The sequence below is a fragment of the Hoplias malabaricus genome, chromosome 8 (assembly GCF_029633855.1).
Source record: "Hoplias malabaricus isolate fHopMal1 chromosome 8, fHopMal1.hap1, whole genome shotgun sequence".
NCBI lineage: Eukaryota > Metazoa > Chordata > Actinopteri > Characiformes > Erythrinidae > Hoplias > Hoplias malabaricus.
In genome coordinates this window covers 25,424,792-25,444,287 of record NC_089807.1, presented here as the reverse complement: position 1 = coordinate 25,444,287, position 19,496 = coordinate 25,424,792, and the positions used below count along the sequence as shown (strand labels likewise).

At 39.1% G+C, this 19,496-nt stretch overlaps 1 protein-coding gene across 1 annotated transcript; it reads left to right on the top strand.

Annotated features, from left to right (window-relative positions):
* The first annotated feature begins 365 nt into the window (after positions 1 to 365).
* On the top strand, positions 366 to 9,561 carry hcar1-3 (hydroxycarboxylic acid receptor 1-3). Its single transcript, XM_066679885.1, has 3 exons — positions 366 to 436; positions 1,921 to 2,006; positions 7,415 to 9,561. The coding sequence occupies exon 3, from the start codon at positions 7,491 to 7,493 to the stop codon at positions 8,502 to 8,504; it is 1,014 nt and encodes a 337-aa protein (XP_066535982.1). The 5' UTR covers positions 366 to 436; positions 1,921 to 2,006; positions 7,415 to 7,490; the 3' UTR covers positions 8,505 to 9,561.
* The last annotated feature ends 9,935 nt before the right edge of the window (positions 9,562 to 19,496 follow it).

Sequence of the window (19,496 nt, the reverse complement as noted above, 5' to 3'; positions counted from 1 at the left end):
CTGAGTTTTAGGTGTCCTTAAATAGTGCCTGAGCAAATTCAGACCTGCCTGTTGGAGCCAGGTTGGGTTGGTCCATTTGAGTGAGGGGGGATTGTCTGATTGGAAATATTTTTCTTTTATTTTCATTTTAGATTTAACCTTGTTCATGATGTGTTTTTGTAGTATGTGTGTTGATTAGTATCAAGTAGTCACTTTTTGAACAAGGGTTTTGCAGAGTACAATTGCATGTTTGTTTGTTTATTTTTCTTTGATTGTAGCTGTCTCCCCCTGTAGAAGAGGAGGAGTGGTACATGCTGAATTAGTTAAGCCACTAGGAGTCTATATAAGGACTCATTTTGAGGAGGAGGGGGAGTGAAGTTTGGAGAGTTGGCTGAATAGTTGTGCCAAGAAAGTACTTTTATATTGGAAGAGAAAAGATTGTTCCCTCTAATCCCCTGTATGTAATTTGTAACTATTTTTTTTCTTTCTTTTTCACTAAATAAAGCACCCTTGCACTGAAGGTGCTTTTGTGGTTTGCCATCATTTAATTAATTTATAGGTATTTATTTTCTTAACCCATAACCTTGTCGAGACACACTACCCTCACCAGTGAGCAAGGTGTGACACTCACACAGACACTTTTGAGTCGCCAATCCACCTACCAACGTGTGAACTTTTTTGACTGTGGAAGGAAACCCACACGGACATGGGGAGAACACACCAACTCCTCACAGACAGTCACCCGGAGCAGGACTCAAACCCACAACTTCCAGGTCCCTGGAGCTGTGTGATTGCGACACTACCTGCTGCGCCACCGTGCTGCTTGTTTGTAACTTGAGCTGTTTAATTTTGCAGCACTTTTCATAAGTTTGCCATCTGTTGAATTGTCTTACCCACATTTGAAGCAGGAATATTCTCATTTCACAATTTCACAAGTTTGGAGTTTTCTCCTTAAAGTCTCATCAAGAAAAGTGTGACTCTAAGCTTAACTGTTTTTACATATATGCTCAAGAGGAAATTACTTCATGGAGATGATATGAACTTCATACATCTTTGCTCTTTTGTAATTTCAAGTCATGATGACTGATATTTCTTGCTAAAACATTTTGTTAACACTGGCATGGTAAAAACTCTCATGAAAACGTGAATGTCCTATATACATCTTGACAGAATCTTTGTCTTTTGCTGTTTGAGTACATTAACACAATACATTAACAAAATACACTGACCATGGGTGCAGCCATACTGTTTCTGGTTGGCTGATTATTATATTATAAATAACCATTTGTCTTATCTGTCATGACTCTTATTATGAAAAATATAAATTTTTTAAAGTGCACTCACTGCAAGGGACAAACCTATGGGAAAAAATGAAAGAAAAAAAAACACACAACTTATGCTTGCCAATCAATCAATCAGTAAAATATCACATTCAGAACCCTGAGACTGACAAGCAGCCACTCTAGTGTTTTTGTGACCAAGTTATATTCCACACAATAAGTAGTGCTTTTATAAACATAAAATCTAAATGAAAATGTTTATTAAGATTTAGATGCAAAAGATTTAGAAAGAGTTATCTCGTTTCTTAATGACCATATGCATTATATTAAATTCCAGAAAATCTATACAAGAACAAAATGTGGCACCATTCATAAAACAGTTAGAAAATGTGTATGAGCCTCTCAGAATAAATCTTTCTTAAAAAAAATTGAAAGGTCTTTTTTTAGGGGGGGGGGGGGGGGGGGCTTAATTTTATTAATGGTATGTTAATAAAAATTTAGAAAATGTGACTTAACATGGAGACACTAAGACATTTGTCTTGAGGTCTGTACATAGTGTATGTTGGAGTACTGAAAGCTCTCTGTGGGTTTTTGCTCTGCTGTGATGTCATCAAAAAAGGAAATGAGTTTAAAAGACATGTTTCTGCTGTGGTTCCCCCAGAATAGCAGATGACATTCATGCTGAGGAGATTACTCGAACCTACATTAATCTAAAACATCTCAGGTTCCAAGATCAGGTCATCTCTGGTGAGTTATTTTAAATTATGATCTCACAATACATGGCTTTCTTTTTTGTTTTGTTTTTTGTTTTTTATAAACATGAGCTACTAAGTATAAATACGTAGGAATAGACTTGACATTTTGTGACTATTGTATTATTTTCTTGCTATTATAAAGAGATTTTTATAGATTAAAACACATACACACACAAAAAAAAAAAACAAACAAACATGCCTGGACCAAATAAAATAATGATGACGGGGGCTGGAGCTGGGTTTTCTGCATTATGGCAGTGGTAAGCAAAAAGAACGGATTGCACATACAGATATGTGGAAACAGTTGAGCAACTTTTGATCTTATCATTGTTTATTTCCGTAATAGAGTTTACTTGAATAACATGAGCAGGCTAGTGAAGATTATTAATAATTTTAGGCATGTTTGATTTCATATCTGGACTGCCTTAAATGTGTATTAAAATGCTCAGTTCTAAAACAACCTCAAAAGCTAGTTTAAAAAAATAAATAAATAAAAGCAATGATTTACCAATTCTGACTTGCATAAAAGTTTGCAAATTTGCAAATTAAAACATTAGTCAAATACACAAGTAAACACAAAATGCAGTTTTTAAATGAAGATTTTTATTAATAAGGGAGAAAGAAAATCCAAATCTACATGGCCCTGTGTGAAAAAGTGTTTTCCCCTTAAACCTAATAACTGGTTGGGCCAACCTTAGCAGCAACAACTGCAATCGAGTATTTGAGGTAACTTGCAATGAGTCTTTCACAGCACTGTGGAGGATTTCTGACCCATTTGTCTTTGCAGAATTGTAGTAATTCAGCCATATTAGAGGGTTTCGATAGTTTTTTTCACTTTGGCACGCTGCCATGCAGGCCATTTTTGCCCAGTCTCTTTCTTAAGTTTCTTGAGTTATGAACGCTGACTTTAACTGAGGCAAGTGAGGCCTGTATTTCTTTGGACGTTGTTTTGGGGTCTTTTGTGATCTCTTGCATGAGTCTTTGCTGCACTCTTGGGGTAATTTTAGTTGGCCGGCCGGCCGCTCCTGGGAAGGTTACCACTGTTCCATGTTTTCACCGTTTGTGGATAATGGCTCTCACTGTGGTTTGCTGGTATCCCAAAACTTTAGAAATGGCTTTATAACCTTTTCAAGACTGATAGATCTCAATTACTTTCAATTGCTCAATTACTTTGTTGTTTGTTCCTAAATTTCTTGATGATGTCTAGCCAGGCAGCTCCTATTTAAGGCATTTCTTGATTGAGAACTGGTGTGGCAGTAATCAGGCCTGGGTGTGGCTAGAGAAATTGAACTCAGGTGCGATAAACCAGCTGAGTTATGTTTTAACTGGGGGGCAAACACTTTCACACAGGGCCTTGTAGGTTTGGATTTTTTTTCTCACTTAATAACAAAAACCTTGCAATATTTAAGAGTGTTTTAGTATTTAAACAAACAACTCAAAAGTAAACTGTGATGTTTAAACTGTTAGTATATCTGTCAATCCTGATTTAGATGTAAAAATTTAAGAAATATCAATATGGATCCCTGAATCTTATATGCCTCACATTTGTAATCAGAGCTTTGTCCATCTGTCAGTCAGTAGAGAAACTTAGAACACATCCCAAAATAGCGCCATTTTCCCTACAAGGTACATTGCAGGCAATAAACTAATAATACTGTGCCCAGAAAGTAATTAGACATTTATATGACAAAGAAACGGGACATTTTTCCAACATACAGTGTACTACCTGAGCACAAAAACCATTACTTTATGACCAACGCTAAGGCCATACGTAGAGTGTCTGGCACTAAGACGTGGTGGGCACCTATGTTTCAATCTATGTGTTGATGTAAGGGTTGATGAGGGATGAGGGGTGCGGACTGACGGAGGGCGGACGCAAACGCTAAGAACACAGACTTTATTGAACAAAACAAACACAAACGAACTAGAACAGGAAGCGAGCATGAAACGGGCGTGAGACGAGCCAGAGAAACGAACACGAGAGACGAGCAAGAGAGATGAACAACACTACCAAGAACACGAAGAATAATGAACACGGAACCATGAAACTAAACTAGGAACAAAGAACAAAGCGAACATTACGAAGAACATCTAACATAGCAAACGAAACTAGGAACACTACGAAGCACAATTAACGCGAAGCAAGGAACAATGAACGACACCAGGAAGTGAGGGAAGGGGACTTAAATACAATAACAAACGAGAAACAGCTGAAGACAATAACGAGACAGAGGCAGGACTAAGGTGGGGCTAGGGTGGAACCAGGGCGGAGCTATGAACAACAACAAAACAAAGCCATGTGCTGAGAACAGGAAAACACGAGACGAGACGAGACGTGAGTGTGACAGATGACCCCTCCTGAATGCGCAACTCCCGGGGCGCGTAACCTAGACCCCCCAGAAGCTGGCGCAGGAGGGAGCACGGAAAACAAGGAACTGTAGGAGACAGGACTCAGGACAGGACGGGAACAGACACGGGAAATGGAGCTGTGAACAAGGGACTAGACAGTAACGGACGCTGGACAGAACAAGAAACAGGAGACAGGAATCGCGAGAAGACAGGAGACAAGGCAGGAGCAGACACACGTGACTGAACAGGGTGCTGGACATGACTAACAGGGGACTGAACATGAGACAGGACAGAAGGTTGAAACGGGGACTGATGCAGGACAGGGGCAGAGACAGGGGACTGAAGCTTGGACTGGACAGGAGATGGGACTTGAGACAGGAAAGGACTAGACTGAAAGGGAGTGATCACATGAGATTGGACGGGAGTGGACAAATGTGACTGGACGGGGTGCTTAACATAGGAAGCGAACAAGGACTGGACATGAGACAGGGCAGAGGGTTGCAAAGGGGACTGGACAGGAGACGGGACAGGTGACTGGACTGGGGTTGGGTGCTGGGAACGAACAGGAGCAAGGACTGGTGACCAAACAGGGGACATAACTGGGGACTGGACAGGACTAGAGACAGAAGATTGGACAGGACTTGGCAGGGAAACAGGTACCAGAACGTTTACAGGGACAGAGACAAACACCGTGACAGGGACAGGAATCAAAACCGACGCAGACAAGGGTACAGGGACAAGCACAGAGACAGGAACTAGGACAGGGACAGAAAGCGGAATCAAAATAACATGGGGGTGCCCAGGACTGGCAAATGTCTGCCGGGCAGTCCGAGGAACCAGCCTGGGCACAGTTCTGGAAAGTCCTTGGGGCCGTCTTACGGGTACGACTGGAAGTGGCCGTATCTACAGTCACTGGGGCAGACACGGCCGTAGCAACAGTCTCGGGGGCAGAAACGGCCGTAGCAACAGTCTCGGGGGCAGAAACGGCCGTTGAAGCCGCCTTCTCGAGCAGAGGAGCGGCTGAGGGAGCCGCACTCATGGAGACTGGAGACCCTGCGACGACGTCCACGGAGGCAGGGGAACCTGCAGCGACGACGTCCACGGAGACAGGGGAACCTGCAGCGACGTCCACGGAGACAGGGAAACCTGCAGCGACGTCCACGGAGACAGGGGAACGTGCAGTGACGTCCACGGAAGCAGAGGGAACTGTGACGACGACGTCCACGGAGACAGGGGAAACTGCAACAACGACGTCCACGGAAGTAGAGGGCCCTGCAGTGACGCCGTCCACGGAGGCAGGGGGCCCTGCAGCGACGCCGTCCACGGAGGCAGGGGAACCTGCAACGACGACGTCCACGGAGGCAGGAGAAACGGGAGCGGCCGTTGGCGCCGTGCTCTTGGAGATGGGAGCGGCCGATGGCGACGCGCTCTCGGAGACAGGCGCGGCCGATGGCGACGCGCTCTCGGAGACCGGAGCAGAAGCTTCCACCGAGGCAGGGGCTCGTGCTGCTCGTCGGGCTCGCGCTGGAGCTGTAGAGGGTTTAGGGGCCTTGACGGGCACACTCCCGCGATCCCCTAGAGGTGCGCCCCTGTTAGCCTCACCTCCGTCGTCCTGAGGCTGAAGGATAACAGCCCCTACCCTTAACCCCTCCCCAAAAATTTCCCCGGACTTGAGGGGGCAGTCCTCGGGAGCAGAGGGTCCTGCGGAGATGTCCTCGAGAGTCGATCGGGAGAATCTGGCTCTCAATAGTTCGCTAAAAGTCTCCACTGTAATGTGCAGGGTTCTCTCTCCCAGCACTCGATCAGCCCACTGCAATGCTATCCCTTTGAGAAGGGATCTCATGAACATTACCTTAACGAATTCACGTGGTGCAAGGACAGTCAGGTAGTTAAAGTAAAAGCGGCATTGGAGCAGAAAACCCTCAACCTCAGAAGTCCCCTCATACTCGGGGGGAACTCCCATATAGGACTGCAGGGTAGCAGGTTGATCCCCCACCCTTACCGCTAATAACTCTTGTACCTTCATGAACGTCTCTTTGAAAAAATAGTCCGTGCTAGCTGCGTCCTCTTTTGGGTCGTTCATTCTGTAAGGGTTGATGAGGGATGAGGGGTGCGGACTGACGGAGGGCGGACGCAAACGCTAAGAACACAGACTTTATTGAAACAAACGAACTAGAACAGGAAGCGAGCATGAAACGGGCGTGAGCAGAGCCAGAGAAACGAACACGAGAGACAAGCAAGAGAGACGAACAACACTACCAAGAACACGAAGAATAATGAACACGGAACCATGAAACTAAACTAGGAACAAAGAACAAAGCGAACATTACGAAGAACATCTAACATAGCAAACGAAACTAGGAACACTACGAAGCACAATTAACGCGAAGCAAGGAACAATGAACGACACCAGGAAGTGAGGGAAGGGGACTTAAATACAATAACAAACGAGAAACAGCTGAAGACAATAACGAGACAGAGGCAGGACTAAGGTGGGACTAGGGTGGAACCAGGGCGGAGCTATGAACAACAACAAAACAAAGCCATGTGCTGAGAACAGGAAAACACGAGACGAGACGTGAGTGTGACAGTTGAGAATTTCCCCAGTACAGGGAGGGGAGCGTTGTATGAAATATATGTATACATCTTTCGTAAATTTATTAGTGCTGCGTTCTAAAACCACACAATCTGTACTCAATGTGACAAACAATCAAACAAACAAATACCCACATGATGTAACCCATGGATAGCAGCACATTAGCAACATCCTAGCAACCACCTGGGATACAACAGCAATTGCTTAAAAACATGCTAACAATTAACTACCTACTGCCTGGTAATGACAACAGCAATTATATGGGAATTGTTCACTATTACTTCTAAGAAATGCACATATCTAGTTTAAAGTGATACAGTTTATATTTTCCCAATATTTGAATTAAAATATATTTTTGGTACATAATCACTCAATCAGTTTGAGTAAAGCAATGATTTCACATACTGCCATACACAACTGTGTTTTATAAATATTTTTAATTTATGTTCTGACAGACGAAGAATAAGAAGAAGAAGAAAGTGTTCTTAGAGCCACTTCTAGTTGTGGAAATAAAAACAGCATTTTTGGGACATGTCCTCCAATAATACTGATACTCATTGTGGCTTGCAAGTTCAGAACCTGGTGGCCTCTATCCTCCCAACTGTGCTCATCATTGAGCTCCTGCTGGGCCTGCCAGGAAATCTGTTGGCACTGTGGGTCTTCTGTCGCCACCTTAAGTCCTGGAAACCCAATGTTGTGTTTCTCTTCAATCTAGTCCTAGCTGACTTCCTGCTCTTGGTGAGCTTGCCATTCCGGATTCATTATCTTATGCAATTGGAAAACTGGGTGTTTGGTAATGCCTGGTGTCGGATCAACCTCTTCATGCTTGCAGTGAACAGATCAGCGAGCATCGGCTTCATGACCACTGTGGGTGTGGATCGATACTTTAAAGTAGTCCATCCACACCACAAAGTGAACTTCATCAGCTCGCTGCAAGCTGCTGGTATCGCTTGCTTCATTTGGATTGTGGTGATATCACTGCGGCTTCCACTACTGACCTGTGATCTGCTGATTAAACAGGACAATATCTCTTTTTGTCGAAGCTTCAACCCCTATAAAAACCCAGAACCAGAGATATTGCTCCATTACATAATGTATTTGGGTGAATTTTTTCTCTGTCTGATCATCTTGTTCTTCTGTTCCTTCAGAATTTTCTATATCTTACATCACCGTCATTTGGACAAAAAGAAGAAATCACGGCAGGCTATTAGGATTGTCATTGTAATCATTGCAGTTTTTATAGTATGTTTTTGCCCTGGTGTTGCCACAGGACTCAATGGACTCTATTTGAAGACATTGGAGGAAAAATACTGTGAAGAATTTAGACTGAACGGACAATTGTTTGTTTTGGCTCTTGGATTTACCTACCTGAATAGTGTGTTGGATCCAATAATATACGGTTTTTGCAGCTCCATGTTCCGGGATGCTGTGAAAAGCGCTATTAATCAGCTTGGACTTGTACAACTAGAACTCAGTCACAGTGGCAGGACACTAAGTGGAAGTGGGAATGAAAATCGTGGTGATTCTGGAAGGAATATTACATGAACTTCTAATGTCTGAAATAGCAATGGGTAGAAAAATTAAATACAATATACCTGATTTTCCATTTGCAATTTACTTTAGTGATTGTTTGTTTCTTTGTTTGTTTGTTTGTTTTTGCTTGTTTATTGTCCAAAGTGGAGGTTTGATGGTCACTGGGGTCTAGGAGTTGGTTATCATTCGATCTATTGTCAATGCCAACAAATACCTTAACTTCATTATTTATCATTTGACACATTTCTTTAAATTATAACCTGAAAATGGGTGAGGCTTAATCCAGAGAGATTTATCAACTGATCTGCTGATGCCCATCCCAAAGACATATAGGCTATAGAACAGAAGTCATATAAACTTGCTTACTGGCTCTCTAATGGTAAGACTGACTACAGCCCTATTTGGACAGGAATATTTTTACATTGGGAGATTGGGAGTAAAGTAACGTTACCAGATTACTTGTTTATGGGCAATCCTCCAAAGTAGGTCCAACTTGAGTTATTCTTCAGATTATTTCTGAGCAATATTCGTTGTATAACATATGAGGTTTGTCACAGATTTGGATGATACTCTGATTTGTGACAGTCCCAGCAAGAGCACTTCAGCAATGCAAAGTAAATATCAAAAACCAATTTTTCAGAATACATCAAGGATATGAAGGGAAATTGATATGCACAAAATTATTTTAAATGTAGGTTAAAATGAACTCTTTACTGATACAGTCCAATTAAAGTGACTCAAGTCACTTACAGAGTACATAACAATCATAAATAATGCAGTAAAAATGATTTTATCGCACCTCATGTAAAACTAATACCATCTGAACAGGGCATAATATCAGAACTGAAATTGGATATTGGACACAAATTTGATTTTATTATTATTATTATTATTATTATTATTATTATTATTATTATTATTATTATTATTGTTATTATTATTATTATTATTATCTTCATCATCATCATCATCATCATCATATTTTACTTTACTTTTACTGGACTTGTCAAATGCCATTTCTCCTAAAGTCTAACAATGTATAGTAACATATGTTAAACTGAAGTGTGATGCATACACACCCTCGTGTTAATCAATGTCGTATTTTATACTTAAACGTACTTTAATTTTTCCACAGTCTACAATAGAAGTGTCTATAAATAAATGGGTTTATTGGTTGGTGGGCCTGCAAAGTCTGTAGTCATGTAAGTTAGCTATTTAAATAAATAGATATATTAATAATAAAATTAAGTTTTTTAAAAAAATGTCCATTCTGAAATCTCAGATTAGTGTTTTGCTGTTCTCTAATTTAACTGATTACGAGAGAGAGAGAGAGATTGAACAGGCATACAGGAAAGAGAACAAACAGACATCAAATATACATCAAATCTGCAAAACAATGGTTCCTAACATTGACTAACTCTGGTAAGTTATACAAAATTACAAAATACAAAATATCCCTATGGTAAGAGAGTTCTCTCTATCAACATGTAGAGCATTCTACAAGTAACGTTGATATGGTTCCATATATACCCAGCTAATTTGTAACATTTTTAGTCATGGCAACTTTATGCAAAATACTTGTTTACTTTAGTGGATGCTATGTAACTGATCCAAGTGTACAACTGATTTATACCTGGGATACTGATTTGATTGCTCAACTAATCTCCGCGTTACATACACTGGAATTTCCTATATCTAACTCTAATGGTGTCTTCACACCTGTAATTTGTTTGCTCTGGTCTGAATCAGGTAAGAATCTCATAAACTCTGATTTTTCTTTATGTAAAAACAAATTAAACCAAGGGAAAAGTGCACCAAAGTGTGTCATCACCAAACACGTGACAATGATCTTACTACTGATTTGTCATACCTGACAAGGGTGTGAGCAAGAAAGTAAACAGGCAGAAGGTCCTGTGTTCTGGACTAGGGCATATTTCTGTTCCATTTCTCTGATTATCAGCTAAACCAGTTCCCTATTTACCTGCTCTGCTTTGTCCAATACTCAAATCACTGCTGGCTATGGGGCCATTTAGCACAGACCTGCTGTGTACACTTTATAGTTGGGTCAGATCAAAGGTCAGATTACATTCTCACAAGAAATGATCCACACAAGTGTTCAGTTGGGACCAGACAACCAACACCTCTCAAGGGTCTCAAGCTGCATTCATGTGTGATTATATCTTTCACATCAGGCCAAAGTAACTGCAAGTTTGATTTAACTGGACTCAAAACTGCAGGTGTGAAAACATCCTAAATCTAAACTTGGTTCAAATCTTAAGGTTAATATACAAGCCTGATTTCCAGAAAAGCTGTGACACTTTCCAAAAAGTGCAAAATTTAATCTTTAATTTTTAAACTGACTTGAACATTTACTCAACAGGGAAAATGACAGATGAATAACCTATTTGTTAAATATAAAATATCTTTGAAAATTATGCCTGCAGTGCACTCAAAAATTGGTGGAACAGAGGCCTGTTTACTTCTGGGACACATAACCATATTATTATACTTTTAGTTTGTCAAATGAAGATACAAATTGTTGCAGTTTTGCAAGTTTAATTTTTTCCCATTTTTCAGGTATACAAGACCTGAGCTGATCAAAAGTTTGTGGTTGCCATTTCATTGGAAGACAGATATGAGCTGCAGTTGCAAGTAGATGACATTTTCAGTTGTAGGATGAAAAAGAGGAAGTTTAGTTCCAGAGCATGTCTAAAGAATGTGCTTAGAAATATATGAGTCACTGTACAAATTAAAAGTGAATCTAAAACCATATTCTATCAGAGCCATAGGGAAATGTGTCTACATTCTCCACAAATCGAAGCACTCCTTAAAAAGATGACCAGATCTGGAGACAGTGGAGAGTCTTCTGACCGTTTAGAGGCACGATAAGGGATGAGGACGGTACTCTATTCCTGCTTCATGGGTGGGTAAAATAAATGTATTTTTGCTGTTTCTCACAAAATATGGATTCCGCCATATTTGTTTTGGTCTGTAAATGCATGTTCACAAATTTGGATTTTTCAGTAGTCTTCATACAGAATCTTGTGTTGCCTTTAAATAATGTTTCACAAGAATGAACCAAATCACAGATTCATATTTTTATTGCTTTTTACAAAATGTCCCAACATTTCTGGAAATGGGGCTTGTAATTGCTGTTGATAATTAACTGCCATCTACCAGAAAATCAGCTAACAGTTTGTTTATTTGTTGTTAAACTGTAGATTAAAAAAGTGACAAATTAATCTGATTCTGTTAACTTACATTTCAGCTAATGATTAAGAAAGAATGAACAAGAGTCAGGATTTCTTTTACATTCACAGCCTTTCAAGCCAACATTGAAAAGTTTACAAATTATATGTATTAGACTGCACATGTCTATTTGAGCTTCGGATTTTTTTTATAAGTTTTTAACACAAAAACCAATGAATACAATAAATATGCATGCTGAATCCTATATAACTCTATGCAGAATCTAAGCATTACATAGTGTATAAACTGTTGTCAGACAGAATATCAGAACATGCAATGGCAAGCTAATATCAAAAGATAAGTTTTATCTTGAGTACATTCCTAAGAAGACCGCATTCAATAACAAAGGCAGCATACCGTGCCACACTTGGCTTCATTTCAAGATAGATGGGCATCAAACAAGCTCACTCATATTACTGTAGTGAGGACAAAAACAACCCAACAACTGGTCAATTGACAATGACTTCCATTTAAAGCTGTAATAAGTATTAAAATTTTTACTCAAATGGGTCTCCAACACCTATATATATATATATATATATATATATATATATATATATATATTACTGTAATGTAATGTGCAATTATTTGTACAACTTACAACTAAAATAGCCTTCTGCATTTAACCCATCTGTGTCAGTGAACAAATACACACACACTAGGTGCTGTGAACACACACACACACACACACACACACAGATGATCCTACCGGTCCTGGGGCTCGAACCAGCAACCCTCCGGTACTAAGCCCGGTCCTCTAACAAATAGGCCAAGGCCTTTATATTATATTAGATTAAATTGAATGCTGATGTTTCCCAACACAGTGGTGCAGCAGGTAGTGTCACAGTCACACAGCTTCAGGGACTTGGAGGTTGTGGGTTCAAGTCTTGCTCCGGGTGACTGTGAGGAGTTTGGTGTGTCCAATGTCGGTTTCCTCCCATGGTAAAAAAAAATAAAAAAAAAAAAAAATCCCACAGTGGTAGGTGGATTGGTGACTCAAAAGTGTATGTGTGTAGTATGTGTTCCTGCCTTGCGCCCATTTATTCCGGGTAGGCTCTGGATCCACAATGACCCTAAACTGTATAAGCGGTTACAGACAATTCATTCATTCATTGTCTGAAACCGCTCATCCAATTCAGGGTCACGGTGGGTCTGGAACCTACACGGAATCACTAGGCGCAAGGCGGGAACACACCCTGGAGGGGGTGCCAGTCCTTCACAGGGCACCACATTCATTCACACCTACGGACACTTTTGAGTCGCCAATCCACCTACCAACACACCAAACTCCTCACAGAGGTCCCTGGAGCTGTGTGACTGTGACACTACCTGCTGCACCACCATGCTATCCATGAATGAATATCACTTCCAAAAATAATTACAATATGCCATTTCATTATTTACCTGCAACAGTATGTTGTTTTGCTTTATACTGTTTATACACAAAGTTTACAACATTGGATTCCAGTACTACTTAGGGTTTGAAGTTTTAATTCCATCACAAGTTAATAAAAATATGTACGTTCATTAGGACTGTCCTGAATACCGTTTTTTTTTTTGCCTTCGGAGTTTTGGCTGAGGTATTCAGCTAGTATTTGAATATTTGGAGAGTGGGGTAGTGTAGTATATTGTTGTCATTAACAAAATCCACTTCCGACCTCTGCTTTAATATGCCTCTCTTCAGGCTGTGACATGGCTTAAAGTGCAGCTTCACTCGCTACCTACGCTCACTAACCTGCTAATTAGCTCACTACCTAAGGGAACAGAGTATACACAGTTTAACCAGTTTGAGTGGAGGTGCTCTAATTTCAGACACAAATCTGACAAAATGAACTGTGGCATCGCGTCACTTAGTTGTAATTGTGTTATTTTAGCATGTTAGGCTGTTTTATATTATAAGTTTTAGGCTTCATTTGCACAAAGACTTATGTTTGATGAGCCTGAATACAGATGGGGAGTGGGGAGAGCTTTATCCAAAAATGTCCATCTCAAAGTCAGAAACCAAATACAGACACAATAAACAAATATCTGAATACTTGGGGCAAGCCTTATTGTTCAGAAAATCATCTCTCAGTGCCCGCTGTAAAATTAAAGCTGCACTTTTGCTCCCAGTATGGCTCAGCTCGCTGAATCGTTCGCTAACTCATGTGCTACACGGTGCCACTAAGGGCACAGAGTGTACATAAATAAACCAGAGCTTCGTGGAGGTGTTCTAATTTGAGGTGTAAAGCTGACAAAATTAACTGTAGCTTTGCCATGCTTTGTTGTAAGTAGGTTTCTGCAGTGTGTAAGGCTATTTTAGGCTTTTATGTTTTAGGCTGAATACATGTGGAATGGAGGTTTGCCTTTATCGCCATGCAATATCCGAATCTCAAAATTATAACCCAAATACTTACCCAACGAATGAATATCCGAATATTCAGGGACAGCCCTAGTGTTCATATATCAGCCATTATGGAATTTTACAATACAAACCCCAGTTTGGGAAATACTGGGACTTTTTGTGTTCAACTGACCAAAGCACATATTTCCAATGTCTAAACTGATCAACTACAATGCATCAGTATATATAACCACGTGAAATTTCTGGATTTTGCCTAAGATAATAGGGACCATCCAGAGTGTTCTCTGCCAAAGGTACAGTAGTCATCATATGTCAATATATGGGGATGCCCCAGTGCTCATGGCATGGATGATGTCATACATGAGAAAGTAAAGATTTTCAGGTGTTTTTGTTTTATAGACATTTTGGGTTGAATATCAAATGGTTCATTACTCCATGTGCAGTACATGAAACATGAAAAACATAGGAAAATTGAGAAATCACAGAAGATAGTTTAACAATTTCAAGACTTTACGCTATCATTATTATTTTATTTTTATTGTTTAATCTGTAACAGAAGACACCAAAAACATAGTGCATTTTTTTTCTTTTCATAAGACCACAATATCTGCCAAAGCCTGTACACTCACAAATCAGGTACATGCCCATGACAAATGCACATAGAAAAGCACCCAAGAGCATAAACGCATCCCAGTGAAAGCTCTTACACTACGTCAGACTAAAGAATAAGCTGGTTAAATTACATCAAAACTATTCTGTGGAGACGTTAGTAAATAATATCTAGTATATAATATTCACTGTAACCTGACCACTCAGAACCTGGTGGCCTCTATCCTCCCAACTGTGCTCATCATTGAGCTCCTGCTGGGCCTGCCAGGAAATCTGTTGGCACTGTGGATCCTCTGTCACCACCTTAAGTCCTGGAAACCCAATGTTGTGTTTTTCTTCAATCTGGTCACAAAGTGAACTTCATCGGCTCGCTGCAAGCTCCTGGTATCACTTGTTTCATTTGGTTTGTGGTAATATCACCAAAGCTTCCCCTGCTGACATATAAATTTCTGACTGAATAGAACAATACCGCATTTTGTTGTAGCTTCATCTCCTATAAAAACCCACCCCAATATTTGGACTCTTCCTTCATTTGATAATACTACTGTTCTGTTCCTTGAGAATATGCAAAATTTTATATCAGCACCAGATGAATAAAAAGGTCAAAAATGTGTCAGGTAGTTAGGATTCTTCTGGTAATTATTGGGGTTTTCATCATATGTTTTTGCCCTGGTGTTAAGACGAGAAGATAAATAAATAAAAAAAAATAGTCAAAAATTAGATCACCTTACATTTTTGGGAGTGTCAGACACAAAGCATATCCTGAACAGAAGATGGAAGCAGGCAGTATACAGCTTTAATAGCCATGAGAAAAACCATATGCACTAAATGCACAGGAAGCCAATGTATAGATGCTAAAATTGGAGAGATGTGATTTCTCTTCATTGCACCCACTAAGAGATAGGCTGCTGCAGTCTGAACAAACTGCAAATGAAGAATGCCCGGTTTAATCCTAAATATAGCATATTGCAGTAATCCAGCAGAGAGGAAATTAAACCATGGATAAACCTCTCTAAGTCATGCTGTGAGAGAAAATTATTTAATTTTACCCATTGCTTAAATAAAGAAATAAATAAAATAATCTCACAGTACACTCTGTAATCACAGCACTGATTTCTTTGTCAACCATAATTTTTTGCGTCAAAGACAATCCATATAAAGATATCTCAATTTTTTTTTTGCTGGGTTTAACATGAGTTGTACACATTACCAAGTCATGTAGGCAAGTATAACAGGATAACCTCCATCTTACTGCCATTTATTTGTAAGAAACTATTTGCCGTTGATCTTTTAGTTACACATATCTTAATCTCTGGCACTGATTACCAAAGGAATGTACAACTGTAAATCATCCACAAAACAGCAAAGAGACATGAGAGCTGAATAATGTGCCCAATAAAAGAGAGGCTATATGAGTTTAACCAGCTCAGAGTCATCAACAAAATAGGCCATCATATCATCAAGAATCTTTCCCTCAAATTTTAATTATTAATGAATGAATTAATTAACAGACTTTCTATGGATGTAAATGCTTAAAAAAATAGATAACCATATGTCATATTTGGCTCCCTACTGCAGTAACGTCTATGTACCTACAACTTTCCAAATACATCATCAGAAGCTAGGTTAGACTTTAAATTGGAATCTCATTCTCCAGACTATTTCTGTACCTCTGTAGAAAGTTAGTTGGTGTGTCTATTAGCAATGGTTGAATTTTATTTTGGCTGGAATACCCCTTTAAAATCATGCTGAATATATCAGAACTTAAATAGATTTTACAACTAAATGTTATATAAATTGTTAATACATTTTATCAGTCAGTAATGGTGCTGTTATAACACTTACTGATTACTGATGGATATTTATGTTGTGTACTGTCTACACTGCATCACACACAACCACACACACCAGACAATTGGTCTGCAATCATTTTGTGGCTGTAATTCAAGCAGCAGCTAGAGCAGAGCCTTTTTTTCTAACTGCCAGATAAGAGATAATTGCACTTTAAAAGCTCAAAATACCAGCCTTTTTCAGTTACAGAAAATAGATCACTTATCACAGATAAACACACAATGCTCACAGACTAGAGGACTGAAGATTAAGGTTAAAAATGTAAAATTAAAGATTGTTAGGAAAAATATCCACCCTTTGATTAACGCATCAGAACGTTACAGTTAGCTTAACCAATATTTTCAGTAACTTTCAGGTTATTCATGTCGGTCAGAATTATGCAGTCACCTTCTTTGAATCTTTTGAAAGTCTTAGTCCATGGTTACCTAATATTTATCCGAAAATGATCACTTAATGGGGAAAATCCACTGATTTCTGAATACATCAGTCACTGAGATATAAACAAGTTCATGCAAAATTATATTTTACCAATATTTAGGCCATTAATGAAAATGAAAAGTGTGAAATATATAGAAGGATATAAATCACTTCAACATTGTGCTGTGAAGCAGTGGATCAGCATTCTTTGGAGTGGAACAAAATCCATTACCTATGGTTTGGAAGTAATCATCCAACAACAGTACATGACCTCACTAAAGGTCTACTGGTGGAATCCAATTCTCATTGCAATGTTCCAGTATCTGGTCTTTTGGCTCTGTTTAAGATTTGTAACATTATATAATTTGGTTTCTGAAATTTGATAAAATGGAACAATACCATAATGTATCATTGTGAATTTTAAATACAACACACCAGTGCATTTCACTTGAGCAGGGCCGATTTATAGTTTGGAGATAAACTGACTGACATACCTCTCTGTCAATAACCATCTTATCTGAATGAGTGAAAGAAAACAATTAGAACCTTAATAAGCCTAAATCTTAACAAGAAGCCTATTCGGTAAATGGGGTTGGAATTGATCTGAATTATATGGCTGAGAGAGTAGAAAATGTTTTGTCAAGAAGCATTTAATTCAGATTTATTCCATCCTGAATATCTGGAGGGTGATACTGGGCAGTATCAAATCTCAGATTTTTATTTGCCATTTCCCTGTTTTGTTGTTTTGTTTTGCTTTTTTCCTGTTTCATAGTTCATTTTATATTTTGCAGGCATATTCTTTAGCTGCAGCTCTGCTTCAGGAAGTCTCTTCTGTACAGTTCACACAGCATGGGTGAATGTTCTGACCTGTTAACATGAGCACTGAAAGGAAAAGCAGGACGTTCTGCTCACACCAAGCAGAGGTGTTGTGTGAAACAGGCCTAAGACAGCTGCGTGGCTTGGCAGCCTCTTTGAAAGCTAAATGCAATGAAACATGCAGTTGGTTCCTCAAAGTCTCCCTGTGAACCCAATTTCAATATTATTTTCTAAGAAGTATCTGTATGTAATGTGATAGGTGTGCTGTGAAGTGGCCCAGAAAGAATTATGTAGGCTTTATTATTATTATTTGCTGAGAGATTTTTAACAATGGTTTTCTGTGTGTTACTTCTGTAGGATTGTACTTGGGCAAAACTATACTTGGCTGATGTGACAACAGGTCTCCCAAAGACCCGAACCAATCAGAGTTCACAGTATGTTTGCTCCAGCTAGTTGGCTGTGTCATTCAACACCACTACTGTTGTTTACAGGGCCACGAAGATACTGTCACGTAACAATTGGTAAAAGCTTATTCTGTGACATATCTTGCAGATTAAATTGCACAATTTAGAATTGAATGGCCAGGGGAATTTAACATTTAGACAGTGTGCTTAATAACCTATGATGTAAATTACCAAGATATTGATAATCAAGCTTTCATCTAGTGGTGAGAGGATATTGGCAATAGAATCAAACTGACTGTTTTTTTTTATTCTCAATTATGTGATCAGCTGATGTTCCTACAATCTTGCTTATCATAAGAGCTGATCAGTGATATAAAACATGTGAACCAGTGTATAGTTTTGTTTATTATTTAAATAATATCCATTTTGGTACATAACACAGATTTGTGAAGTTTATAAAAATGACATGCCAGGAGAGTAAAGATATTTAAAACCACTTATTATGTACAACACAGTGATGCATCATCCCACTGAGTGCAGTGAACATCAGAAGCTACTGTATGTAGCGTAACTACTTGTTATGGAAGTCAAAAATATGACATTTCTTTTCAGGTGTTTATCTCAAAACAAGTCAGATGGTGTGAAAATAACTTGTTGTTGACACATTCGTATCCGTTATTTTGTATATGCATTTAGAAGAAAATATTTTAATGTCACATATTCTTAAAGGCAATACTCACGATTGTAATGAAAAAAAAAAACTTTTTTGTAAAATTCAGATGATGTTCCCTCACCATTTGCTGCTCTCCAGTTTGTGTGCTCAGAAGCCCCAGTGTCAGTAAACAAATAAATAAACAAGCTGTCTCTCTCTGGTAAGCTATGCTTTCTCTCTCTCTTCTCTTCTCATGGCACAGACAAGGCACCCTTATCCAAACATTCAAAAGCATGAACCGAGATGCAGATATTGTTGTATTCCTGATCTATGGGTGCATAATATTGAGTTTATTTTTGTTGTTTTGGATTAATTAAGGTGGAAATATCTCCAGTTCCTGTGGTAGTTCAAACTGTGAATAAAAACTTTCAGATATAACTTGGAAAACTAGGAAGATGTAAACGAATGATCCATTCTTGAGAAACTTCCACCAAATCTGACCAAACACCTCAGGTTTTTATTATATTTAAACTGTTATTCCTCTTTTCAGTTTTATCAAAAATAAGCTTTGCAAGATTTTAGCATGTTGTATTCATGTGTGCCTTTCATTGTGGTTACCAGTAGTTATCAGAGCTTAGTGTTGTTAATTTTTGTAGAAGCAC